Source organism: Penicillium pulvis (assembly GCF_028828015.1).
Source record: "Penicillium pulvis strain IBT 33274 chromosome Unknown contig_3_segment0_segment0, whole genome shotgun sequence".
Classification (NCBI taxonomy): Eukaryota; Fungi; Ascomycota; class Eurotiomycetes; order Eurotiales; family Aspergillaceae; genus Penicillium; species Penicillium pulvis.
The window spans coordinates 1,087,500-1,113,619 of NW_026643077.1; the positions used below are offsets into that span (position 1 = coordinate 1,087,500).

Genomic DNA, 26,120 nt, shown 5'->3' on the forward strand with positions numbered 1-26,120 from the left:
TCTAAAGTGCGCAGATTTAGGCGCGAAGACTGCGCCCTTCACTATTAGATGCCTCTAAATAGGTACGCGTGCGATCTAACTCGAGGCTCAAGCTGTGATTGGCGTATTCGAGACTATGCAGCTTGGCGGTGAAGGACCTATCTGACTCGCTATCACGGTTTGTCCGCTACTTCCAAATACCTTTAGCGTTAGATGAATAGATAGATTTCGAAAGGAGCCACGCAACTCACCTTTGCTACAACTATTCCTTCGGTCTTACGACCAGACTAGGAACCCTATAGGACCTGTGGCGAGATAGCCTTAAGCGAGCGACCGAGCTCTTTGTAGATAGTCTATAACAGACCTACCGTTCCGCTACTCAGGTTCGACTATAATAAGAAGGCCATTGGCTCCGTGACGGACTAGGCATATCTATCCTTAGGAGGCGGCTATAGGCGGACCTAGGCGGGAGCGATGACGAGGCTAAGTCGATCGTCTAGGGAAGTTAGCCTCGAGAGTATGGCGGTAAATGAGCGACTAACGAATGTGGGCGGCCAGAGCTTCTCGATATTGTTGTTTCAATAATGCGCGCTTTTCGTTACTACTTTTAGCCATTTTGCTTTAGTTAGCGATGCCATGTTCCTGCTTAATGCTTTTATTTGTAACCCCTCCACCAAAGCCCGGCGAGGAGAGCCCGTCAAAATCGCCTCCATCGGTTAGATTAAGCATGGTTCGTGATATATTATGGTTAGCTTACCTATCTGTTCAAATAATGGTTAAGTCGTCCGTTAAAGCCGTCCGTTGAAGCCGGTCTTCACCTCAAAAATCTAGCAATGACAATGTTAACTGAAACGCCAGATTCTGGCCACACTGATAGCCTTAAATAAACTATAATCAACAGAATTCAGATAGGTACTTCAATAGCGGTCATTTATTGTCCACCACAATCACTCTTTCTCAAAGTCGGTCTAAATCGATCCATGCGGGTCTCGGTGGGTCACCAGTTAGACCCACCTTGCGACGAACTAAACTCTCTACCGCAGTGCTTCAACGCTAGAAACGGCCACCGCTGTCATTTTTGAGGGCGCATCTATGGTTCAATTATCTATAATAAGATCTCCGTCCGGTAACTGACATGGATTTAGAGGTACAGAATGTGAGGAGTGGTGAAGTACGAGCGGTGAAGAGAGGGTGGTAAAGAGAGGGTGGTGAAGAGAGGGTGGTGAAGAGAGGGTGGTGAAGAGAGGGTGGTGAAGAGAGGGTGGTGAAGAGAGGGTGGTGAAGAGAGGGTGGTGAAGAGAGGGTGGTGAAGAGAGGGTGGTGAAGAGAGGGTGGTGAAGAGAGGGTGGTGAAGAGGGTTCTTCAACTTTCGAGAGCTAGCCTTTTACTCGCTGTTAGTTGACATAAACTTCAACGGTCAATGCGATGGCCCCTTTTCAGCCTAGATAAAAGGGCAGAGAACTAGTGCCCGTGAGTGAGGATCATGTGCAAAATCAAGTTCAAGTTTATGACCGAACTGGTAAACTTTGCTATGAGAGGGGCATCTCTTTCTATTGTGCCACTCCCACCAATATTTCCAGTGACTAAATCAGACTTTAAAGCGGTAGAGAAGCCGCCCTACATACATGGCCTGAATATTAATGCTTCATGGACAGCAAGCGAACCAGCATGGTAGACTGCCGCCCTAATTGAACCGAGTAGAACGCGGCGTATAGTTCCCCGTCCCGCTAGTGACCGTCAAGTCTTCCGCTGACTCATCATCGCCTTCTTTCCTCCCATAGGCTCTGGGCGGCTCGCGAGACCCCTGCCACGGACCCTTTCGAACTAGGTCTGGAGACATAGAGGTTGATCTCGAGAGCCGGCTAGCTTAGATCGCCAGATTTATTGCTAATGTACTGCTATTGGTTCCCGCTTAGGAAAGCCTTGGCCGCGTGGTCACCGCCGATGGCAAATTTAATACTATAGAAAAGAACCATACGACAGTAAAATTCTCCGCATTCATTGGTCGTATATTCGTAATTAATCTCTGTTACCGTGAGTGCTTAAGATCCGCCCTCCTGTGTACCCTGCGGTCTTATCCGCGGTTAGTATCTAACTAGTTTAATAGAGTCCCGAGTGAGAGTCATTGGCTACTCAATAGTCGTAGTGAACGGCGCTGAGGGCCTAATGGCTGGGATTTAGTGGAAGGACCTAAACGCCCGGCTAATCGGGTAGATCGGCGCGGACCGGGCGTGTTAGACCGGTTAGGAAGACGTAACCCTTCCACCGCTGGCCGCGGCGTAGCTGCAGTAGTTAAAGCGCTAGTATCGTGTTCTAACGAGTTCGTCTATTTAGCATTGGCGGCGCTTACTGAATGAGCCCCTCATGGCTGATATTTCGCGACGAAAGCTCCGTCGTACATACTATTCTCCAGTCAGTGATATTCGGCCTGCATCGGTTGATCGCGCCAGATATTACTTACCATTATAGGCATGACGTATAATATCCAGGCCGCCATATCCCAAGCCATAGTTCCATACAGTCCAAGTGAGCCATAAACCTGCATCCTCCGCAATACAGAGTCACCTCGTTCTCATACTCTCCGTGGCAGATATAGCATTCCTCGCGGCCTGAATTGGAGCTTTGGGGTGATCTATAGGTAAAACGTTTGAGCTTCAGAGCCTGCGGCCCCGCCTTATCATTCGCAATCATCAAGTGGGCGGGAGCCTCGTCTAATACCGACCAGGTCACCTAGTTCTCCCGAAGCATAGCTGGCGTGACCTATCGGTCTCTAGATAACGGACCGAGTTGCGAAGGCACCGAGATAGATAGGCTAGTAAATTCAACGCCATCCATTGCGCGGGAGCGCGACTAACTCCGCCTTCCAGTCCGCCTTTCAGGATCGATAGCGGAGTGTCTTATTGATCTGACTGGCCTTAGAGGGCGGCGAGTCGCGGGTTGAGACCGACACGTCTAGGGCTGATTCCGAATCGCGGCTTCGTACCATCGCTGCCCGACTAGATCGGCCTAGCGCAGCTGGTGCCATCTCGTGTAGAGGAATTCTACTGCAATGTCGCGCAACTTGAGCTGGAGATTGTTGACACTAAAGGGTCTCTCGGCGAGGGCGTCTAGCTTCTGGCGACCGCTCTTGAGAACCTCTTTTCTCACCGCGTTTTTGCACTGGTCGCCTTTTTGCGTGATGCCACAGTAGGCGTTCCCGTGTTTAAAAGGTCCACTGCCCATCTCGTAGATCAAGAGCGGGTTCCACACCCAAGAAGGATGATCCATTATCTCGGGAAGTAGGTGTGCAATAAGACTAGAAAGAAATGTAGGTGTGTTGGGCTCAATAGTGAAAAATAGGTAAACGACCACGGCGCTGGAACAGCAATTTATAGTCAGTCTCTCAAGCCATCGATTGCTCGAATGCATCACAGAAATTGGCAATCTGCTCAGCAACACTAGCCACGTGTGAGGGAGAATGCATGTCTTCTGGAGAAAACCATGGCCCCTGGGAAAGTAACCCGAGCTCCTAAAACCCTAATGGCGGTCTCTGGGAACCAGTCACCAAGCCCCAGGAATGCCTTTGCAGGGTCTGGGAGCCAGGCGCCCCCTGGAAACCAACCGCCACGGCCTGGGAACTGCACTGTTTATCCCAGGGGCCTGCGTTCTGCTAGAAGGTCCACTAAAAAAGGCGGAAAATTCTCAATACATGTCCACAAAAAGCAGCCGTGCTAAGGCTTATCATCCTTATACTTATGCGCATATAAGTATATAAAGGTGGTTGACTTCAGTAAAGATCATTTCATTGAACCCCACTTTCACCTCTCCTCGCAAGCTCAAAGCTTGCTTTTCAAGTCCAACTTCAATATGCCACTAAACAGAACGAAGCGAACGAAGCAAGTTCACTTGTCGGCTGCCGTCCCCCCACCAAACATTCGTTCAGTCCCATTCGCCGAAAGCAAACGGAGACTTCCGGGACGCAATACATATCCTTATTTTGCACAACAGGGCGTGCAGGGCATGCAGGGTGCAAGAAGGAGAGCGGAGATGATCATCACTGAAATCTCCGCTGAATGCACAAAGCTGCTTGGTACCAACCATAATACCAGGATCATGCTACAAAAAGAAGAAGAGGAGAAGGCAGAACTTGAAACCCAGAACACATTGGAGGTTGAAGTGGCATCTCGGAATGTGGGAAGAACACCAAAAGATCCAAGAGCACTCCCATGAGAAATTTTCAAAGCTGCTGTGGAACTCATTGAAACGGGAGTTCGTAAGACTTGCGTGCAGCGGTGGAACGCAAGGGAAACATCGGGCGATGTATGTCAAATACATTGAATGTCTGATCGACGTTCCGCAATTCGTTACTTATTATTTTTGCTTCTATGTACTTGAGCCCATAGTATATCATATCATCTATCTCTGCTCACAATGAGTTCGAGTGCTTTACCAAATGAGGAGCGTGCCTTAAGGGATGACGTTAATCGATATACCTGGTTTCACGAGTCACAAAGAAAATGGAAAGACGAAGATGATAGACATGGAGGCATGAAGCGCAGGCTTTTCAACCTAACATTCAATAATGTGGCTTTTTTTCAACATGTCATTAGCCCGGACCCTTTCCTGATCTACATAGGCCAAAGTGACTCAGGTACATGTCCCTTTGATGCAAGTTGTAGATATCATCAGACTTGAATTGCTGCTCCCAGGAACTGGCGTTGCGTAATTCGGTCTGTGAAACAAGAAAAATGAATTTCCTATTTCTTAGACAAGGCTACCACGCCAGTCCAAATTATTTAAAAGCTAGCGATCTGCCTTCATTCCGATTATATCGCTCATCGTTCATTGACAATACAGTGCTCATATTGCTTCGACATGAAATCACACCAGGGCAATCCTCAATTTGCTTACGGCAGCACGAGCCAAACTTTGCAGCCACCCCTTCATGAGCTTCCTACCTCCATATCTATAGCTACCTCTGCTACTAGCTCAAACAATTCCGAATTGCTCCAGAGGGAGGGGAAACTTTTGATCAAGACTTGCCACGGCCAGTTAAAAGGAAGCAAACTACCGAGCATCAAGTCTCCCACAAAAGCGATATCGATACACCAAGAGCGCCTCTCGTACCCGTGGTCACCAATTACCAGCGATTCGAGAGGTTTTCAGTCGGACACTCCCACAACCTACGACCGTCAGTTTTAAGCTGGTTGATGATACAATCAAATATCTGCAATCAGTCTCTGTTCACCTCTCGGCCCCCGCAACCATTTTTTTCGAGAAGGGGGCCACGATCCTTATGGTCACGAAATTGCTCCAGAGTGCGTACCAAAACATTACCATGATAGACGAAGCACACACGAATGCTGTTGCATATTGTCTTCCTGCACAGACGCAGTCAAACCCCAAGTGCGAAAATTGCGTTGCTGCTGAGGAGGAGCGGTGATATGACTGAGACGATTATAATACACCATGGTCTTATTGGCCACCTTTCGGCATTTGAAGTGGCCACTCACCACTGACAAGAGGTTGAATACAATGGAAATTTCATTCGTCTATATTATGAATTCAGTTAGTTGATTTGGCAATTCCTAATCTCGACTATCGCAACCTTCACGGGAATTAAGCCTTCCTTCTTTGGCTTTTTCATTCTATTCAATCAATAAGATAGTTTGCACTGATTTAGCTCAGCTCAGTCTCATCCTCCAAATGTACAGTCTATTCCATGAGAGCCGACTATGTTTCTTACGTCTCACGCTGGAATTACAACTAAAATCGCCCTTCTGAAAGCCCTCTGGCTGAGCGGAACAGGAAGATACAGTTCGGCAAAGTTCGGCAAAGTACATGAGACCACCACAGCGGCTCTGGGCTCGGAGCGGAAGCCAGAAAATGGACCACCACAGTTCACACCGGTGAGTCAGCAGATGTCAGTTCTCTCTAGTTATAACTACCGAGAGCGGTTATCTTCTTGCGTCTGACCCAAACCCCTTTTTTGTCATTGCTCCCTCTTGCTGCACCCGCGAAGCCGATTAAAAGTTTTATTATCATGTTTGATATTATACATACATTTTACTATGTCTGACTCATCATGGCTAGTCTAACACTCATCACTGTTTGACTTCTGGTAGGAGCAGATGCTTCTGTGCTCCATATAATGACGTGGCTTCAAAAGCAAGCCTCCATTATGCAGCCAGTACTCGGTGGCGCTCCCGCCTGAGGTTCTTGCAGGTATATGTGATGTAAGACCCGGAGTTGGGCTTGGCCAAGTGGTTCGCTCATGACAAATAACAAGTCTCAAATAGCTCACCTTTGGCGTTCATCGCGGGGTTTATCCCCGTTGCCGCCGGCCTTGAGGACCAATGAAGGTGACCTGATAGCTGCGCGCCGTGTTGCGGCGGGCCACTCATACTTCACCATACCAGGCGGCCAAGTTTCTTGGAAACATAGAACTACGCTCATGCATCGTTTGTCACATCCATGTTTTGGAGCCCAATGCATCTATCACAAGCCCAACTGACAGGGTTCCCCGCTCAACTCACTAACGTTCTGTGCATAAATGTCTTGTCCGTGTTAGTTATTTGTCGGATGAATCGAATTGTATCATTACGCTGGTTCAGAGGAAGAGCTACCTTTGAAAAAATATTTCCCAGTATCGTTGGTCACGAGAGCTCCGTCAACCAAGGGTTGATTGATCACAATAGCTTAAGAACCTCACTGACCTGGTAAATGACAGGGTTCCCCTCTTCAACTGATGAGATTCGACGCACTCAGCCGCATGCACGCTGCCAATCATCTTCACAGGTGACAGATGCTCTGAACATGGACGAAACGCCCTCGGTGGGGCTGATCCATGCTTTTCACATCCACAGCGCACGGATAGGGGGCCTTGGACCCAAATAGGGTTTCGCCGAAGCCTAATGATCAACAAAGCCACTCAGTAATATCGATGAATCATCATTGGCTGTGGTCTGAGGGAACTGAGGTAAAACTTCTGTGGTGGAGACTAGAGAATACGAGACAAGTACACAGACGTGACCCATACCATTGGTACATGCTGTTCGACCGTAATTACGTGTTCAGAGAATGTGTCTGTAGCACGTGACTACTGTAATCATCCAGGAGTTGTCAGTTTGTCTGCCGGGGGCAAGCGGCTACCCCGCCCCCATAAACGATCATCTGAACTTACAATCTACGACTTTGCACTCCCGCTGATAGGAAGAAGGCTGCTCATATGCTACTTCAACGTCAATTTATTTTCGATGGCAATGACGCTGCTTATGTCAAGCACCTCGAGGCACGAGTTTCTGACTTGGAGAAGAGACACTCTAGTGCCCACCAACGGTTCCGACCTGTGCGCTGTGAGACTTGTAGTAGGACATTCACTGATACTAGAATCACCCCGGAAAACGAATCTGAGACCGATCAATCGCCAGTTCGTTCAGGAACGGATCGCCGCGCCGATCAACAACAGTCAACATCGTTGAACTGCGATCCTTTAGACAATACATCAAGCGAAAAAACTAGCTTTAAGATTGTTGTGTGCGATCCACTCGCGGACCACTACCGACGCTCTCGAAAAACCAACGGTGAATACAATCAAACTCAACTCCAACTGTTCAAGAATTTTGTCGGCCTAATAGGCACTTTGCCGACAACATTAGAATGGAAAAATCGTAACTTGGGGAGAGCTGCTTATCACTGGGGTAATATAAGCGTCTTTAAACTGAACTTGCCAGTTCTCCCAGCGAAGCAACATAGACTCTTACGGGCTACCCATCTTTCTGAGCCCGCGCCCATTTCCTCCTCTTCAAACGATTCATCATTGGTGCCAGTTTGTTCATCTTTAACTGTTTTGCCATGCACACCCATAGAAACTCTACTTTCGGGTTATATCAACGTACCTGAAGTATCTGAAAAAATAAACGCGAACTTTCGAAAGCTCGTACTCTGTTTAGCCTGCTTAGTTACTATGGAGACTACCCATATCAACTCAAAAGATGATGTTTACCGAGTACTGAGGAGAATTCTTGAATCCAATGCTAATATTAGTCGGCTTCAGTCCCTTTACCGTGGGGCGAGATGGATCACTCAGGCCACTTCTCTATTATCGACTACAGAATGGAAACTATGGAGCTGGGATATCCCGTATCTTGGTATGCAGGTCCCTTCCACCCAAGGAAGATACTTATTAACATTAAGAAGCTGGAAAGAGCCTTAACTTCTACGCTCGATTGTCTAACTATTCCGTTCGACCAGAAAGCTTTATAGAGGATGCAAAGCAATACATTACGAAGAGTCCCAATATATTAAGCTGCCTGGAGGGCTATCCAAATTCGTCACTAGCTACACCGATTCCCTTAATCGTGGAGACAGTCCTGTAGAAAACAGTTCCGTGAGTCCTCTACCATTGCAAGTAAGGGAGCACTACTAATAGCCGTGCAATCAGATTAAAGAATATTTTTGAACATCTTGGATGTGATCTGCCTCATCTTAAAATGTTGCGAAGTGGGATTTCTGAGCGGCTTCCAAGTGGCAAGAAACGAGGAAGGCATCAACCAAATTACATGCCAAAAAGGAAGAGGCACTGCATAGATAATCCAAAGCATAAACGTTAGTATCATTTGTATTATGGTCTGAGCACTGGGTATTAACGAATTATTGATCTTCAGATGGAAATCACGTGCCTAGGCAAGCCTTCTCAATGAACATCGAGAGAGATGAGCTGGTTTCGCTCAGTGACAGCACGACGATGGAAGACGTATCGTTCAGCACATACCAAAACCCGGAGCATGGCCAGCTGGCAGAAGCATCTGGAACAAATGATGGGTGGTTCAGCACATACCAAAACCCGGAGCATAGCCAGCCGGCAGAAGCATCTGGAACAAATGATGGGTGGTTCAGCACATACCAAAATCCGGAGTTTAGCCAGCCGATAGAGGCATCTGGAACAAATGATGGGTGGTTCAGCACATACCAAAATCCGGAGCATAGCCAGCCTGCAGAAGCATCTGGAATAAATGATGGGTGGTTCGGCACATACCAAAACCCGGAGCATAGCCAGCCGGCAGAAGCATCTGGAACAAATGATGGGTGGTTCAGCACATACCAAAATCCGGAATTTAGCCAGCCAATAGAAGCATCTGGAACAAATGATGGGTGGTTCAGCACATACCAAAACGCTGAGCTTGGTGAGCTAGCGCAGGTCGGAGATTAATAGAACAGCAGGTTGTTCAGCACATATCCAAATCCAGAAGTGGGCGAAGCCGCGGTGCAAAATGATTCAAATTCCGCTCTGACTACATATGCGACACCTGAACCAGAAATTTGATTCAAGGACACTCCCTAGATTGGCTCAAGCAACGTATGAAATCATCTGGCTCTACATTTTGTAAAGCACGTTGAGCTCCCCATTTATCGGTGTCTTAGTGTAATATACAGATAGAGTAGGCCGAAACACAAAGACTGTGCAGGTCAACGTTTTTAAACCGCTGTAAGAACTAAGAGATGGAATCTTGAAATCTATACATCCAATATCAAATGAAAACATGCGCTTGTGTCCTCTCCTTCAGCCTATTGCAGAATGATTATCAAATAATCCAAGAGTGCATTTAATTGCAGGGTTTTCGTGAGGCGAATATAGGTGCCAGGCTCAAGGACTTCGCCTGCAACCTGAATGCTTCCGGGACTGGTGCCTTCAGACGTTGACCCGATGTACAAAGGGAAAAGAAGGACCGAGCGATGATCATCAGGTTTATCGATAGACGAGTCTCCGTTTATACGCTGCAGTGAAGCAAGATGCTATCTTCCATTTAGAACCTGATATTCGCTTGAGGGGAACAGCGATTTTACCGGTACGTTCGCGTATCCCAGTTTGACCAGAAATGGACGGACTCTCTCCTCGCGCGCCTTATCAACGCAGACCAAGCGATTTTTCTTTCCTCTTTCAGGTTCCATTTGAGCGCTCTTGACCCATGATACCAAATCTTCAAATTCCTGCTGCGCGTCGGGGTTGAACTTTGTGGAGGGCATGGCTTAGGAAAGCACCTAGGTTACTGCACTGCAATAAGCAACAGGTTTTCTCGAAATCAGAATCATACGTAAAAGTGACTTGCCTTTTTTTGGTCGTTCAGAGCAACGAATTCAAGACATCCACCTTAAGAGGGGTAAAGGTGGGATGTTTCAATGCCCGATCTCTTGGGTCCTTTCACGGATTAACTAATTTCCGGAAAGAGCTCCCCGATATCCCGTTCCCTGACTGGAAGCAACTACGGCTGAACAACCCTGCAAATAAATAGCCCGGTTGGTAAATGTGTTGAGATAGGGATACTGAGAAATTCCGAGCTTTTGTCGTTATTGTAAATATCTGGTGCATAGTGCTAATTTCTTTGAACTACAACACATTTCATCATACGGATACCTACCATATGGCACATATTGTGAGGTACAGTGGCGTTCGATGAGTTTGAGACAGCCCTTTTTACCGCTTGTACCACCGCCTTCTATGTCAGGGTAGCTTACCTAGGCATGCCACATTTTGACACATTCCAACCCCGATATCTTATGTATAATCTGTTGAATATGCCTCCGACTCGGACTAGCGCTTATTATTTTATTTATTCCTGAGGCTTTTCACGACCTTGGGTCGTATGTAGCCCCCTAGCTAGTGTGCGCTGCACCTTCGATGGAGCCGATGTCACGCCAGCGCCAACAGCAAAACTGCTGGGAGTGGTGTTTGACCAGGGACTTCGGTGGAAGGAACACGTTCAGCAGGCCATCAAACGCGCCACGAAGGCGACGATCGCCTTAGCCGGACTACGGCATTTGCGCCCAGAGCAAATGCGACAGCTCTATCAAGCATGCGTCACACCCATCGTAGACTATGCATCGACGGTCTGGCACGATCCGCTCCGGGACAAAACCCACCTGCGCCACCTAAACACAGTTCAGAGGTTCAGAGAACCGTGTTAATCCGGGTATTATCGGCATTCAGAACGGTAGCAACAACAACGTTAAAAGTGGAAGCCTACATACTTCCCACACATCTTCGTCTCCGCCGAGCGCAGCGCACCATCGCGAGACTACATACACTACCGTGGGGCCACCCTATTTGGAGGGCATTGGCACGTGCCCACAATCGGAGAAACAAAATAGGATCGTACGTGCGCTTCCCCCTGGCGGAAGCATTGAAAACCATGACCGTCGATAGGCTCAATGGGTTAGAAACGACCCAAACCCGCTGCCGCCGTGTGGTCGGTCATTGTTCACCACAACCGCTCTTTTCTGAAACCGCGTAAATTGATAAATTCATGCGGATCTTGGTGGATCAGCAGTTGGGCCCACAAAACGACGAGACTGAGATCACGTGCAAACATATCCACGGACCACATGAGTCCTTAATGATTGCAGTAGTCACGTGTCAAAGACACAGGTAGATCACTTACGCTGGAGAAATTTATCATCTCCTTCTAATCCTTTCTTTGACCGACACCATCTCCCGGATATCTTCATTCTTCTGTCAATCTCCCGAGCTCCTCCCACGGTTGCTCCTATCCCTCCGAGCTATCTGAAGCTAATATATACGATTGCTTCTAATTGCTGATGCATGGTAATGAATGTCTTCGTTTAAATACACTCATGTAGTCCCTTCTTTACAATCACAGACTTCGAGCTCAGAGCTCCTGTGTTCTGAACCGCTCACTGTATAGCTTGGAAGGCATTTCGGCGAAGTCCGAATTTGTAACACTCATTGAGTGTTCCCATTCGAGACTAGTGGTTCCGTAGATCCCCTCCGTATTTCACTCCAGCCCCTATTCTTCTGATTCGATTGCTCTACCATGCGTGTTTTAAGGTGTAAGAATAGATATTATTGTGATGTAAAACTCATGCTGAAAAGAACCATGGCTACAATGTAGGGAGCAATCTCCGCACTGTTATTTATTTAAAAGATCAAGTTGATTCCTGCAATTACAGCCCTTTGTTTCTCTCGAAATCAATAACCAACCTTCCGTCACAATACAACTTACGACGTACGGTTCCATGGATCCCAGAAGCAACATCTCCTCAGGCTCAACGCTGTATTAATATTGCTGTTCATTCGGACAAGGCGTGATCTTATATCGGACTTTGAGAATGTACAGCTCGGAGGCATGCATGTGTCTTGGGTAGGCATCAGCCGTTTTAAGTGGTGACATTGGTCTAATAAAAGAGGGTAGTGGAAGCGGGGCTATCTGAATTACACCGAACCATAGGGTCTCAAAGAACCATTCGTTAAGAGGATTGGTTCGAATTATTTTTCTCACAATGCGCTAATGCATCTAGCACGTAATTGAGCCGGACAAAGACGCAATCCGTGTGGTGTCTTCCTATTTACAGATCCGGGGCATGTGCTAGTGCTATGACTAGTCGCACATTCCTGTGAGGTAACGGACAAATGAAAGCTTTTGGACGTATCGCATGCGACTTGAATTCCCGTTAGCGGCCAAAAGGCTAGCCTCAAGTCATATCCAAATTGAGCTGCAAGGTCTGTGCTTTTTGAGGCTTCTCTCATTGGTTAGCATCAGCTGCAAAGGCAAGGTGGGCCTAGATCCACGGTGCCAGCGCTGTATGCGTACTGTTGATTGGCTACAGACGACGTGGAGGTGCTGCAGCCATATGTCACAATCTCACCTGAAATCCAATCGTCCCCCTGTTTCTCAGCGTCTATGGCTCCACCAGTGTCATATCTCCCTTTCCTAGAGGCGGTAGGTCCATGCTAAGCTGTGATTATACTGCGCATACCAAGCACCCAGAGGCCTTATTTAAAGAAGGTGAAAGCCCTCATTGTGCTATTGTAACAAGATACAAAAAGTCCCAACACAACAAAACAAAGCACTGTCAGTACTCAGCCAAATCCTGATATATATACGAGGCTGACCTTCGACGTTCTTCTTTTTAGATCCGATACACGACATAAACAATGAATTGTCCCAAGTGCGGCTTCGGCAATGTGACCAAGGCAGAGAAGTGCGAAAAATGCCAAGCAGAGCTGCCCCAAGCTGTTTGAACAAGGCGCATTTCTCAACGAGTATGTTGTCTTATAGTTGCATTTATCTCCAGACTAACGTCAAATCTATCAGGACCACTCGAACAGTCATTCATTCAGGTATTCGTTCGCGGGTGGTATAAGCAAGGTGTAAGGTGAAATGATAGGAAAACAACATAGAAGACTACTTCCGTTCGTTACGCGCTCAGCTTTGTTACTCAGTCTATCCCCTTCTGGAAATAAGATAGCAATAAAGCTGCCATATACTGGTCTTCATCATACTCTTATTATAGGGAAGCTAATGGGAAATGATGATGTATTAATGCTAGAAATGAAGGGGAAGAGATAGATCTACATATCCCGAGAGAACAAACAGGCCATATCAAACAGAGGCAGCAAAAATCCTCAACATTTTTTTTGCCAAAAGCAATTATCGTTTTTGTCCACTATCTAGACTTTGATCTCCTCCATTCCATGAACCATTCTGCAAATCTAGGGTAACCGCGTTCTTCAAGTTTTATCCTGAGTCGCTTTCTCCATTCAATGTCATCAACGCCTGAAATTGAGGGATAAAAGTTCAGTCCCGGGGAGACAGAAGGTTTTGTTGAGATCCAGAAACGTGGGTAGAATCCAGCACATTCCCAGTCGATGATTGCCGACAACTTTTGATTGGACACAAGTATGTTTCCTGGCCCTAGATCAGGATGATAGAGATGGAACCGTTCTTCGATCTCCGGGTTCGGATGAAGATCCTCCCTAAAGAAATATGTCTTGCTCTCACACACACTTAAAGGTTCCAACGAATCCCTTTCCGAATGAGCAAGGTAAGGTTCCAATACTGGACCTCCACATACATTCTGGAGTCGATCGGAACTAATAGAAGCGAGTATATCGCAAATATGAACAACCTCATCTAGGATGGAATCTTGTTGGGTAGCGGACATAGTCCCCCAAGCGTCTCTCAGCGTTATACCCGGGACTCTTTTCAACACCAAGAATGATCGATTTCCATCCACCCAGGAATAGACTACCTCAGGTACAGGTACTTGAGGCGCCATTTTTTTAACGAATTTGATAGTTTCACTCTCTGAAGTAGTATCAGAGCTGCAGTGGTGGACTTTGCAGAAGGCATTATTCCCAATGGCCCATACTGCCGACAGGGTGCCTCCTTCATGTATCAAGCGGACCTCGTGTGAATTTGCTGGCGTAAAGTCGGAGGGTTTTTCAGATGTTGCGAGCCGAAGAGTATACCAATATTCTCCGTCTTTCCAGGTAGCTGCGCATGTGTCAACTGGCTCGACAATCCGCTCGCACTCGATTGTGCAGCCAAGGCGCCAAGTGGAATGAGAAACTTGCACAACAGAATTATGAATAGGAACTGATGATGACATAACGCAGGCGTATGAGTGTGACGAAAATAAAAAGTAAGCACTTAAGGGTGGGATTTAATAAAAAGCATGTTGAAGTCGAGGCATGCACACTATTAAATACACCTGTTCAATTCCACACAGACCCTCTGGGCCCACAATGTGATGTATTGAGGGCCAATCACCACTCACCTACCACGACAGGCGAAGTAGGCGCATAATGTGCCCGCTTCTGATAATCGCAATCAGCGGTAAGGGAGGGGGGGCTGGCAAAACACGGTGAGTTAACTGCAACGCGACCAACTACAACAACACCTGGCATCTTAGCAACATAATCATCCATCTCACAGACACACATTACCTCAGTTTCCTCAACCGGTGGATTTGGCCATCCACCGCCTGCTGTTTCCAGCGATGCTGACACGGCTTTTTGGGGGCACGTCTGACCCGGGAATTTGTGATACAATACTATTATTCGAATTTTGCCGTGTTTACTATGTGACAGGATGAGGAATTGATGTACTGGCTAGTACTAAACATGTCCAATAGAGTCAGATGATTGATTGAAGTATGTTGATCGGTTGAGCGATCGCTGTAGACTATTGTCCGTGCTCTAGCGTGTTGTTACGCTGTATCCTAATTCAATACGAATACAGTACTGGTGGAAATTGGGTAAACGATGAACAAGCCTATTCCCAAAAGGTCCTAGCGGAAAGCGACCGCTTCCCTAGTTTGTGTTGTTGGTCAAAGGAGGATTCGTTATTCATTGTGCTAGAGGAATTGACTGAGACTATGTACACAACGAGAAGGTCAAATTGATTAAAAATCAATTTGTTCTTCAAATGGCCAATGCGGGAACTAATTCCGATGGTGCGGGTTTGATTATTGACCTGCACCAGCCTCGTAATCACAACGAATAGATGAGAGGAGATAGAGGGCAGTGGAGGACTATGTTGTACCAAAAATAGACTAGTGATTACCCATTTCGGACTGGTGCAATACAAAACAAGCACACTTTGATAAGGCATACCAAGATTCTGTTGCACGGAGAGCCGTGCCGAAAACGGGAGACTACTGTACTGTCAGTACACACACACACACACACACACACACACACACACACACACACACACACACACAATTCATTAACGCCCGGCGGCTGAGCCGAAAGGGCAACTATCGCTAATCTACTTCACATGTCATAATATATACAGTTCTGTGTCTAATTGCAGCCCAGACATAGAGCCTTGCCGCGTGTGTCATTCCCGGCATGCAGTGTCGCAACGGATGCTCGGCGCTTCTCCAAGTGTTCAACATCCTATCTTCGGCAGTTGAAGCGCATCCACTATGAGTAGCACGAGGTGGTTGGTGAGTTAGGTAGAAAGAGAGGGGGGTGATTTATGTTCGTCGGTATGATTAAGTGGCCTCGAGGCGGCCCGTGGCGATGGCGAATCGTATTGAGGCCCGTACTGCCTCTAAGTTCGGTGCCTATTTCTCATCATCGGAAGGCGACTTCCCTCCTAGGTAGAAAGATAGGTTCCCTCGGTGTGTCACGGTACACTATAGCATATCCGTCCAGTGTGTGGTCCACTTCCGACATCGAAAGAGGAAGTGCTCCATAGTTTCCTTAGCTCGTCCGCACGCACACTGATCCGTGTCGACCGCGTTGATTCGATAGAGGTAGCTATTTAGTCTCGCCATACCCGTCCAGACTTGGGCTAGCACGGTCGCTTCCTTCCATGATAAGCGATCATAAAGCAGTCGCGTGTGTTTCCCTAGAAGTGCTGTATCTACTCGTTTGGCGTGCTTTCCGACGTCCGCTGGTAGGGTATTTCTGGGGACTGCTTAAGACCGTGCGAGATTCAGTGTGGTCGATTTTATCCTTAGAACGCTTTCTTATAGGAGGGCGTCTTCTTATGTCGCGGCTCTAGCCTATACTTTAGCCGTGCCCAGCAGTTTGTTATCTTCCCTAGTAGGAATCCAGCAGAATCTAACATGGCTTCCGTTTCTCTATAACCTTTTAATCAACCTGTATATCCGATAGACGAATTCCTAGCCAGATTATTGTCGAGGGTCTCTAAGCGTGAGAACCGCCACTTTGTTGCTTATGAGTAGTGTGATCGTGTAGTCTTTCAGTCGCGCTAACGTGCCTAACACGTGCGCCATAGCTACCAATTCCGTAGAGAATGGATTCTACTCTGCTCTTGCAGCTAAGGTGATGGATAGCGCTTTATGTTTGAGTTTTCGATTTCGAGGTGGCCGCTTCTCGATGGCTACTCCAAACCCCACCCGCTTGTTCCGTGCCGAGCTACTAACCGCGACCTATATGCACCCGCCCGCTTCGGTTAGGGACTCGTGCTACTCATCAATGTCGGTTTGTACGCGTTCCACCCATAGGGCTAGCGTGAAAGGGTTTATCGTTTCCAGGATTTCTATGTCGATGTGCCTAAGTACTTCAGCTACGTGATATAACGGCGAGCGGTGGTATCTCCTGAACTTTCTGATCTGATCTATGCACCGGCGGAGAGGATTGGTTCCCGGCAAGGTGTGGATATCTATCCACATTTTCACGGCTCGTTTCTAGAATCGACGTTGCACAGGAACTATGTGGGCCTCCGACTCTGCGACACTGGTCGCGACCGTGAGAAATGTTCTCACAATGGCTTGCGCGCCTACTCTTTGGACTCGGTTGATCGGCCCCATGGCTTTATCCTTGCACGCGTGCATCCAGACATTGGAGGCGTAGTCCACGACCGGTGCCACCGTTCATGTGAATAGCTGGCGCGCAGACGTTCTCGAAATCGGCTTGACCAGCACACACTCAGGCACTCTTTCCTAGCCCCACCGCCAAGACCTTAGCGCAGAGCTATCATTGAGCGGTCCTCGTTAAATTGAGGGCGCCATAAAATGGGCAGCGTACGGTACCGTATGTTGCTACATTACCTAACGTCTTGACGGTGGGGCTGGGAAAGAGTTTCTCAGTGCACATTGGTCAAGGCGATTTCGAGAATAACTGTACAGGGGAACCAACAATCTTCAATAGTGCTTGGTGCTCGGACGAAACATAATCCGGCAAGGCAACGGCGCCCGTAATCAGCTGGCACCTACGTTGTATCTCGTAATATGTGCCATATGGTATCCGTGTGATGAAATGAAGCCGGACATTAGTGCTCCTCTTGCCCTAATCACTTGGTAGGTCTAAATGATCGTATTTTACTTCCATATCATTGACAATACACCAGTGCCCGGGGAACGGGCGAATGTAGTGACTTTCAAGTCAGATTTGAATGCTACTCCTTGTTCTTCCGCCTGGCCTACCGATGCTGGATCACTTGGGTAGTCCATGATGGGATGGTACTCGATGGGGCAGCATCTCTGCTCTTTATGGTCTGGCAGGCTCGCCAGAAAAATCTTCGAAGTCGTGCTGAAACAATAGTCAGAAAGAACCTGGCATAGAAGAGGTCAACCATCGGCCTCAGCATCAGAATTCGGAGAGCAAGTCCCCGCTAAGTCCACACCCATGAAATTGGTGCCTCGCTCGTTCATGCGGGATGGTCATTGCTGCACTCAACCGCCTGAGTGCCAAGCGGCCACGACAGGAAGTCCAGTCATTCATCCAACAATTTGAAGGGCCTTCATCCCATTGTTACATTTCCTTTCCACTCCCATGAAGTAAAATTCTCATCGGTTTGTTTTACGGTGATCATGTAAATAATTGAATCGTCATCAAGCCATGCACTCAATGTTTCCCTCGGTCGCCTCCAGCAATGAGACAACCCGGTAGAGAGTCGCGTTCCTTGCCTAGCGGGAACAATCGGCGACCCACCTAGACCCACGCCAAATGTGTCGATTGTACCAACCTTAAGAAAAGAGCGGTCGTCTGATATGAGATTTCCACATTTCTGAGGCGGTCGCTTTCATTAGGAAACTTTCTGAGGCCCGCAATACTCCATTACAATCATTCTCGAAATCGGCTTGACCGATACACACTCAATTACTCTGTTCTGGCCCCGTTGCCAAGACCTTAGCGCAGATCATTAATTGGGCTGGCCGCAGTAAGTTGAGGGCCACTGTAAAATGCTGCTTGAATGGTATTGAATAGTGCTAGTAAATTAACTCAAAATGTAAGGGAAATCAATGGAATTCCATGGAAGTCGACACTGGAAATATTTGCAAAACAGTCCATAGAAAACGTGTCCTTCTCAGTAGTTGTATCGCAGTAGAGTAAGCACACTTCGTTCCTAGAGACTTCAAAGAGACAACGTTGGTCCTCTATCCCTGCACGAGGCTCGTCGGCAACTAACATTGTGTTACTAGGAATAAAGTACAATACAGTAACGAGTTTTGATTTTGTTGATGGACGACAGTACTTCAGATCGTTAAAACAGCAATATCGTGTAACTTTGGCTTGGCAGTGATGTCCAATGACCTAATGGCACGTAAGCACACAAGAAGTTCCTTTCGTATGTACCTATTTACCTTGGTTTGTTGAACTTCCTGATTGAAGGTACCCTCAAGCCACGAGCTGGACGCTTGAGCCAATTTTACATCGTCTTATGGCACTATATGACTTTTAAAGAAATGTTGTTCAATTTAAAGGGACACAATAAGCGTTTTAAGTTATTACTCATCACAACACTAAGAGATCAACAAATGATAGATGAGAAGAAAAGGTAAACTAATTTCATCCGCGTCCATCTCGGGGAAGTATGAGTTTGATGCCGATGACCGCCTCTCAAGGCCTGAAAAAGGAGTAGCCTAGACTGCGACATCGCCCATGGACGGGCGCGTGGGCTATGCCCATGGACATTATGTAAGCGGGCAATGCCCATAGCGGGCCTGCCCATGGACGGGCCTAGGGGGTAGGGCCCAACGCCCAACGCCCACTACGCCCGTCTATGGGCCTTTCTTGGCAGCGAAAATTAGTCACCCCGTGACTTGCATTATTTATGTAGTATTCTTCTGTATTTTTGAGTATTAGGATTACATAGTTTATCATGGAAATGGTTATTTTGAATTCTTGATGAATTGCTGAAACAATTTATTTTTTACACTAATGGTACGTCCATTGATCATCATCTGGTTTAGTTCGCTTCCGTGTACCCCGTAGCCTAGCGCGCCTCTAAGTGCCACTATCATCCTCATAACAAGGAAGCTGGGGACTTGTCTCATCATCAGAATCAACCGAGACACTACGCTGTCGTCTTTTGCCCATTGAAACTGACATAGTAGGAACTACTACAGTAGGTAAAGAAGGAAGAGGGGCAACCCGCTGGCTTTCCATCATATACTCATCCTCAATGACCGTGACAGGATCATTTAAATCCTTGTCATCAGAAGAGTCCTCACCCTCATGTTACGGACCCCTGCAAAACAGCACTTTATGGGGACGCTAGCCCAGCGAGCGGGTTAACTGAGAACCAACCAAAGTGCAAAGCGGAGAAATAAGGACCAAGTCACGTGCAGCTGCAAGAACCCAGCAAGCCCCCAGACCAGAAGGCACCTCACTCCTGCTCGGTCGAACGCTCCCTGAGCGCTCCCGGAGTAGGTGGGTCGAGACGACCAATGGACAATAAGGGAGCAGGGAACGGCTACCGAATTACCAGCATGGAGATTACATCAGTAAGAAATTGGCCTAACGCCGACCTGTATATATCTCGTGCAGTTTCCAAGGCCCCAGAAGCAAGGAACTCGGAGCGACCTGTTGCATCCTGAGATCCCGTCTGTTTGGTGTCACTTACCAGGGCAACGAAGGAAAAGATTAAAGCTACTCAATACCAATTGGATCCGCCTTCGCTCTAAGTACACAAAATCAGCAACAGGTGGTGATATGCACACCATCTAATGGTACGGTATATTTGGCTTTGAGAGACCGCCTTTGATTTAGTCGGTTGGACAAAGTAGTGAGAATTCAACTTTCATAACGCTCTATACACTATATCAAGCTTTTTGATGAACCGTGCACTAAAACTGGGACACTAGCTGAATGGCGAAAAGCAGAACGGAAATACGCAAATCGCGACAGTGCTCCAATAGATTCCGTGGAAGGTACTTGATCTCGTGGACTACGTCCAGAATGCCCCCAAACACCACGCTCAATCCACCATAAACGTATCCTTTGACCTACTCATTTATTTGCCGCTCCTGCTTCGACCAAAATCTGCATGACGCCCCGGTGGTGCAGTTGACACGCGACCTCCAACGCACTTTCATTCTGCTTGTTTCTTGCATCAAGTCGTGCACCCCTGATACCAAGCAGCCTCTTTACCAGGGAAGTATTGCCCTCACGAGCGGCAGCAATGAGGTACGTATCCCCAAGCCGGTTGTTCTGGCAATTGATATCAAGTCGGCTGTCGTCCAGAAATAGGGCCACTATCGACCGGCAATGCGTCTGAATCGCAAGCCACAGGGGATCGTCTTCATTCTCGTTAACTGCGTTGATCCGAATCCTATCGGCACCGAGTAGCATTTTGACCAACTCGTGGGCGCCTTGAAATGCAGCAATACCAAGAGGGTTCTTTCGGCCATCTCCTTGGATGTTTGGATCCACTCTGGGCACATGTGTCGCCGCAAGTAGGCAAGAAACAATTCGGATATTCCCGCGGAAACAAGCATTATAGAGAGCCGTGGTTCGCCATTCTGGTCGAAAAAAGCCACCCATGAAATTCACGTCTAATCTGCTATCACGGAGAAACCGCTCGCTGATACTGTCACGCCCAAGTTCCACAGACAGCCAGAAGGCAGAGTTGCCGCAGCGGTCCAGGCAATTCACGTCAAGCCGTTCGCTGGATAGCAACAGATTGAGGGCTCCCAGCTGGTCATCAACGGTGGCAATATGCAACGCCGTGTGTCCATACCGATTTTTCGCGTAAAGATCGACATTTTCTTGCTCAAGCAAGAGTTTGATGATTGGGAGGTGACCGAAACGCACTGCACACATCAACGGCGTTTCGCATTCCGAGTTGAGCGCGTTGACATCCGCACCTAACTCCAAAAGGAACCTCATGGCTTTGGCGTTGTCCGGACCACTGGAGTGGTCCAGAAATAATTGGTCCACACTCTGGCCATGCTGGAGGATTTCGGATATCGAAATCGTCGGCTGGGCACGCAGCAACATTCTCGCTATGGTTTCATCGATGGATTTGCCTTGCATCAAAGCGACATGAAGAGGGGTTACATTCTCCGAGTCTGCGGCAGCAGGATCTGCGCCACAGTCGACGAAAAACTTCACTTTCTCATGGTCGCGCACCTTGACAGCGTACCATAGCATTGTTCGGCCTAGAGTGTCCGGTAAACCTATCCGTGAATTCATGAGTTTCAACACATCGAGAAATCCCTCGACGTCTCTTTGGAAAAGGGTTCTTGAGAAACGGGTGCGAAGAGCCATATCTGTAGACTGGGTTGATGTTAGCGGCCAAAGGTGAAAGGTTTGATAGAGCGCGACGTACCATATTGGAACTTCTTCGTTGTTTTTTAAGAGTGGGAGTTGTGTCAGTTGGAGTGCCTGGACGAAGGATGGTAGATAGTGCATGGCAAAGTGCCTGGAACGAGACCGCTACAACATCTTTATATCTTTGCGCTGTTCTCGGCTTACAAGAGATATCCAAGAAAGGGGCAAAGCCACGGGAGACGTCCGAATTTCGCCGGCTTGCGGCTCAAAGTCTCCGTCATGATCCTGGGATCGGCTCCTGCAGCGGTCAAGGATATACATGAAGCAAACTAGCAAAATGCGGGCCCCTGGGATGAACAGTGCAGTTCCTGGATCACGGTGGTTGATTCCGGGCCCTGCAAGAGCATTCCTGGGGTGTCGTGACAGGTTCCCAGAGGCCGTCACTCAGGCTCTGGGAGCTCAGGATGGTTTCCCAGGGGCCATTATCTTCCGTAAAAGGTGAATAATTAGCCCGTCATCCGGCTGGCGCGGATTGTATCTTCCCGTGATGCATTCAAGCAACCGGTGAGAAGGACTATAAATGCCTGTTCCACCGCAATGGCCGATGACCAGTTCTACACTGTTGAGTTCGACACTTGCATTTCTCCATCTCTTCACCCTTTATTTACTGAAGAACCGCCTTGCTACTGTGAGGATGCTACCTCCTTTTCTCCCTCAAGACCAAGACCCGACTGTAGAACCTGACTGTAATATTCAGGCTTCAACATGTACACAATCCGAAGCGGTGTCCTAAATCAAGCCGGGCAAAGGACCGCCGTGGTGGAAATTCCAGTGGAAAGTGCTCTACAAAAAGCGGAAAAAATCGCCGGTGTTCAAACCCGCTGTCTACGTGGACCCCATCCAACTATCATCGATGTCTGTACAGTCCGTCCTTCGAATCCCATTGACGAGGAGATCCTGTGCAAAGAAATCGCTGATAGCATTGGTTCTGAGTCGTTGGTGTTTGAGTCGTCGTACTCCGGAATCCTTGTTTCGCTTTTTTTGAAGAAGCCCATCTCACCAAGGCCCTTTTTTCTTCTCTCCGAGGGAAAGGATTTACGCCCGAGTACACGGAATGGTCCCCGACTAATCAGAATCCTGTGTATGCTCGGACTGAAATGTTTTTTTGACAGCCCGTGGGCTTCCGTTGTAAAATCTAGTAGACGTGACTTTGCCGGACATGTTAAGGCTCGTCCACGACGTCATATACATTTGAAAATGAATCAGGGCTTACACATCGGCTATGTTTAGAATCCGTTTAAGCATACCCCTGACCCTCGAGAAGCACGTATACTGGAGACTGCAACAGATGTTCTACGGCTTGCTACACTGCAGCGTATTAATCCTGTCAACACCGCACTGCAGCAAAAGTGTCCACCTGGCACTCGACTGTTTTGTCGCACGGAAACATCTACCAGCGGCACGAGCCGCTTTGACGTGGAGTGGTCTTTGTACGATACTAGGGGCAATCTGCTATCTAGGCTTGCCATCCACCGTTTACCGTCAGCTACTGTCGTCTGCGAATACTGAGGGCCAGCTCCCGCGTTTTAGATCAACTAAAGGTTGTGACAGGGGAGTCAAAGAAACCCGCCATTATGGAGGTTGTCAAGAATCAGCAACCACTTTCCTCTCTTCGCATCCTGGAGCCAGCCTTCAACGGGTTGGAATATGTTGACTGTGGGATCCTTACACCCTAGGGTTTTAGCCTGGTCGGCGATATCCCGGAAAATTTGCTCGAACCGGGCCGCGTTACTTGCGTGGATCCAGGAGATCCTCGTTGCCGGCGACTGGCATCGGACTCGGTAGGAATATTCGATACTGAGCTGCGATTTCCTTTCGATTGTCAGCACTCATCCACCCAAATTTCCTTGCACTAATCCGAACAAGAGAACAATTCGTTCTTGGCAAAACCATTTTCTTAGAATATCTAGCCAGTCAGAGGTCTACGACGTCGGAAGCAGTTCATTCTAGTCATAGCTCCAAGCGCTACCGTCTGGTTTCCTATTGTAGGGATGGCAGCGATGGTTGCGACTAGTGCGAACGCACAAAAATCGTACTCGATCTTCGACATCTCTGCTCTAATGGGCCGGCTTGAACGCCATGCCAACGTCCACGCCGATCTGCCCGATTGGCTGGGCGTTTGGGTCCTTCCGCTTAATCCCAGCCATTGGGCCCCCAACGCCGTTCATTACGACTGTCGAGTAGCCAATGACTCTCACTCGGGAGACTGATGGACTGAGTAGAAACTGACCGCGGATAAGACCGCAGGCGCTAGTGCACGGGGAGGGCGGATTTGAAGCACCCATGGTCTAACAGAGAGTAATTAAATTCGAATGTACGACCAATGGATACGGAGAATTCTACTGTTATATGGTATTTCTTTTTCTGTAGTATTAAATTTGCCATCGGCGGTGGCCATGCGGCCAATGCTTTCTGAGCGGAAACTAGTAGCAGTACATTGGCGATTAAATCTGGCGATCCAAGTTAACTGCTAGCCGGCTCTTAAGACCAACCTCTATGTCTCCAGAGCTGGTTCGAAATGATCCGTGGCCGGGGCTCGTGTGTCGCTCAGAGCAGCCTATGGGAGAGAGGACGATAATGAGTCAGCGGAAGATTCCGCGGTCACGGGACAGACTTACCGGCGGGGGGGAGGGGGAACTGTAGGCCGCGTTCTGCTCGGTCGGATTGGGGCGGCAGTCTGCCATGCTGGTTCGCTTGCTGTCCGTGAAGCATTAATATTCAGGCCATATATATAGGGCGCCTTCTCTACCCCTTCAAAATCTGATGTGGTCACCGAAAATATCGGTGGGACTGCTCTGGCACAAAGAAATGCCCATTTCATAGCAAAGGCCACCGGTCGGTCATAGATCTTGGCTCACGGGCACTAGTTCTTCGCCCTTTTGTCTGGGCTAGGAAGCGGCCATCGCATTGACCGTTGAAGCCTGCGTGAACTAACAGCGAGTAAAAGGCTAGCTCTCCACAAGAAAGTTGAAGAACCCTCTTCACCACCCTCTCTTCACCACCCTCTCTTCACCACTCTCTCTTCACCACCCTCTCTTCACCACCCTCTCTTCACCACCCTCTCTTCACCACCCTCTCTTCACCATCCTCTCTTCACTACCCTCTCTTCACGGCTCGTACCTCACCACCCTCTCTTCACCACCCTCTCTTCACGGCTCGTACCTCACCACTCCTCATATTCTGTTCCTCTAAATTCATTTCAGTTACTTGACGGAGGTCTCATTGTAGATAATCTAACCATAAATGCGCCCTCAAAAATGACAGCGGTGGCCGCTTCTAGCGTTGAAGCAACGCGGTGGAGAGTTTAGTTCGTCGCCTTGTCGTCCAACCGGTGGCCCACCGAGACCCGCATGGATTTATCGATTTACCTCGCCTTCGGGAAAGAACGGTTGTGGTGAACAATAACCGACCACCGCGGAAGTACCCACTAGCATTCTATTCATTATATCTTACTTAAGGTCACCGGTGTGACCGATGTCCAGTGCTTCACTTTACGTTATCATTGCTGGGAGTCTGGTGTGTAGAAGACAGCTGCTTCAACGAACGGCTTCATCGGAGGGGTTCAACGGATTGCTTGACCAGTATTTTGTAGATCTCTGGCGGAGGTGAAGCACGATACTTTTTAATTTGCGCTTTCTGCTTAGCATTCTCGACTGTTAGGAGCATACAAATAGTGGTCCCGTTTCTGGCTCGGCTCTGGCATACATTCTGGGTCCGTTACCGGTTCCAGCACCTGACCCGGTGTTGGCCTGTTTGTGTTTGTTGTTCTGAATTGCTGCAATTCAAAACAACTTGATCTAAATTGGACAAAAGTAATATTTCCTATGACGCGTTGTGGCGCTCCTAGAATTTGGGCCCTATGATTAGTAGTCCATTTCCTGCATTCCGTCCCGGAATGTTCAATCAAATACTGTATAGTATCCTCCACGAGCTACGCATTCAATCAAAGTTCTGATCCCTGGGGTATAATTTCAAGTATTATTTTACTAGTGTTCCTTATTCTTTGGCAGTGGCGTCGTGGTGGGCTGAGTCAAGTTTGCCCTAATGGTTCGCCAGGTGGCAATCATAACATGACTGATACTCAGGGGCTAATATGTCGGTAAAAGTGGAGAGGATTCTTACTAGCGTATTTGTTTCATTCAACATCCACCGCTACCTGATTCCCAAGGCATCAACTGCTGAATCAGCTCGAAAGAGCCCCTTTATTTTGCTATCAGATATATATAGGAATACACATCTCAAGTATTGTGCAATGGCCTCATTGGTTTATTCTAGTACTAGTGCATACTGCATCTCGCGGAACCGATATAATATCATGTGACGGCCG

General features: G+C 48.0%; 6 protein-coding genes across 6 annotated transcripts; 3 read left to right on the top strand and 3 right to left on the bottom strand.

Annotated features, from left to right (window-relative positions):
* Positions 1 to 2,985: 2,985 nt before the first annotated feature.
* Positions 2,986 to 3,246, bottom strand: N7503_006523 (uncharacterized protein; the record flags this gene model as incomplete). Its single annotated transcript, XM_057066070.1, has 1 exon — positions 2,986 to 3,246. One exon carries the CDS (start codon positions 3,244 to 3,246, stop codon positions 2,986 to 2,988), a length of 261 nt encoding a protein of 86 aa, XP_056921539.1.
* A 579-nt stretch (positions 3,247 to 3,825) lies between these two features.
* Positions 3,826 to 4,188, top strand: N7503_006524 (uncharacterized protein; the record flags this gene model as incomplete). The annotated part of the gene is made up of 1 exon (XM_057066071.1): positions 3,826 to 4,188. The coding sequence occupies one exon, from the start codon at positions 3,826 to 3,828 to the stop codon at positions 4,186 to 4,188; it is 363 nt and encodes a 120-aa protein (XP_056921540.1).
* Positions 4,189 to 8,656: 4,468 nt separating this feature from the next.
* N7503_006525 (uncharacterized protein) lies at positions 8,657 to 9,169 on the top strand (the record flags this gene model as incomplete). The annotated part of the gene is made up of 1 exon (XM_057066072.1): positions 8,657 to 9,169. The coding sequence occupies one exon, from the start codon at positions 8,657 to 8,659 to the stop codon at positions 9,167 to 9,169; it is 513 nt and encodes a 170-aa protein (XP_056921541.1).
* A 584-nt stretch (positions 9,170 to 9,753) lies between these two features.
* On the bottom strand, positions 9,754 to 9,984 carry N7503_006526 (uncharacterized protein; the record flags this gene model as incomplete). Its single annotated transcript, XM_057066073.1, has 1 exon — positions 9,754 to 9,984. The coding sequence occupies one exon, from the start codon at positions 9,982 to 9,984 to the stop codon at positions 9,754 to 9,756; it is 231 nt and encodes a 76-aa protein (XP_056921542.1).
* Positions 9,985 to 20,470: 10,486 nt separating this feature from the next.
* N7503_006527 (ankyrin repeat domain-containing protein) lies at positions 20,471 to 21,794 on the bottom strand (the record flags this gene model as incomplete). Its single annotated transcript, XM_057066074.1, has 2 exons — positions 20,471 to 21,739; positions 21,792 to 21,794. The coding sequence occupies 2 exons, from the start codon at positions 21,792 to 21,794 to the stop codon at positions 20,471 to 20,473; spliced, it is 1,272 nt and encodes a 423-aa protein (XP_056921543.1).
* Positions 21,795 to 23,367: 1,573 nt separating this feature from the next.
* Positions 23,368 to 24,003, top strand: N7503_006528 (uncharacterized protein; the record flags this gene model as incomplete). The annotated part of the gene is made up of 3 exons (XM_057066075.1): positions 23,368 to 23,432; positions 23,478 to 23,574; positions 23,704 to 24,003. The coding sequence occupies 3 exons, from the start codon at positions 23,368 to 23,370 to the stop codon at positions 24,001 to 24,003; spliced, it is 462 nt and encodes a 153-aa protein (XP_056921544.1).
* Positions 24,004 to 26,120: the final 2,117 nt, after the last annotated feature.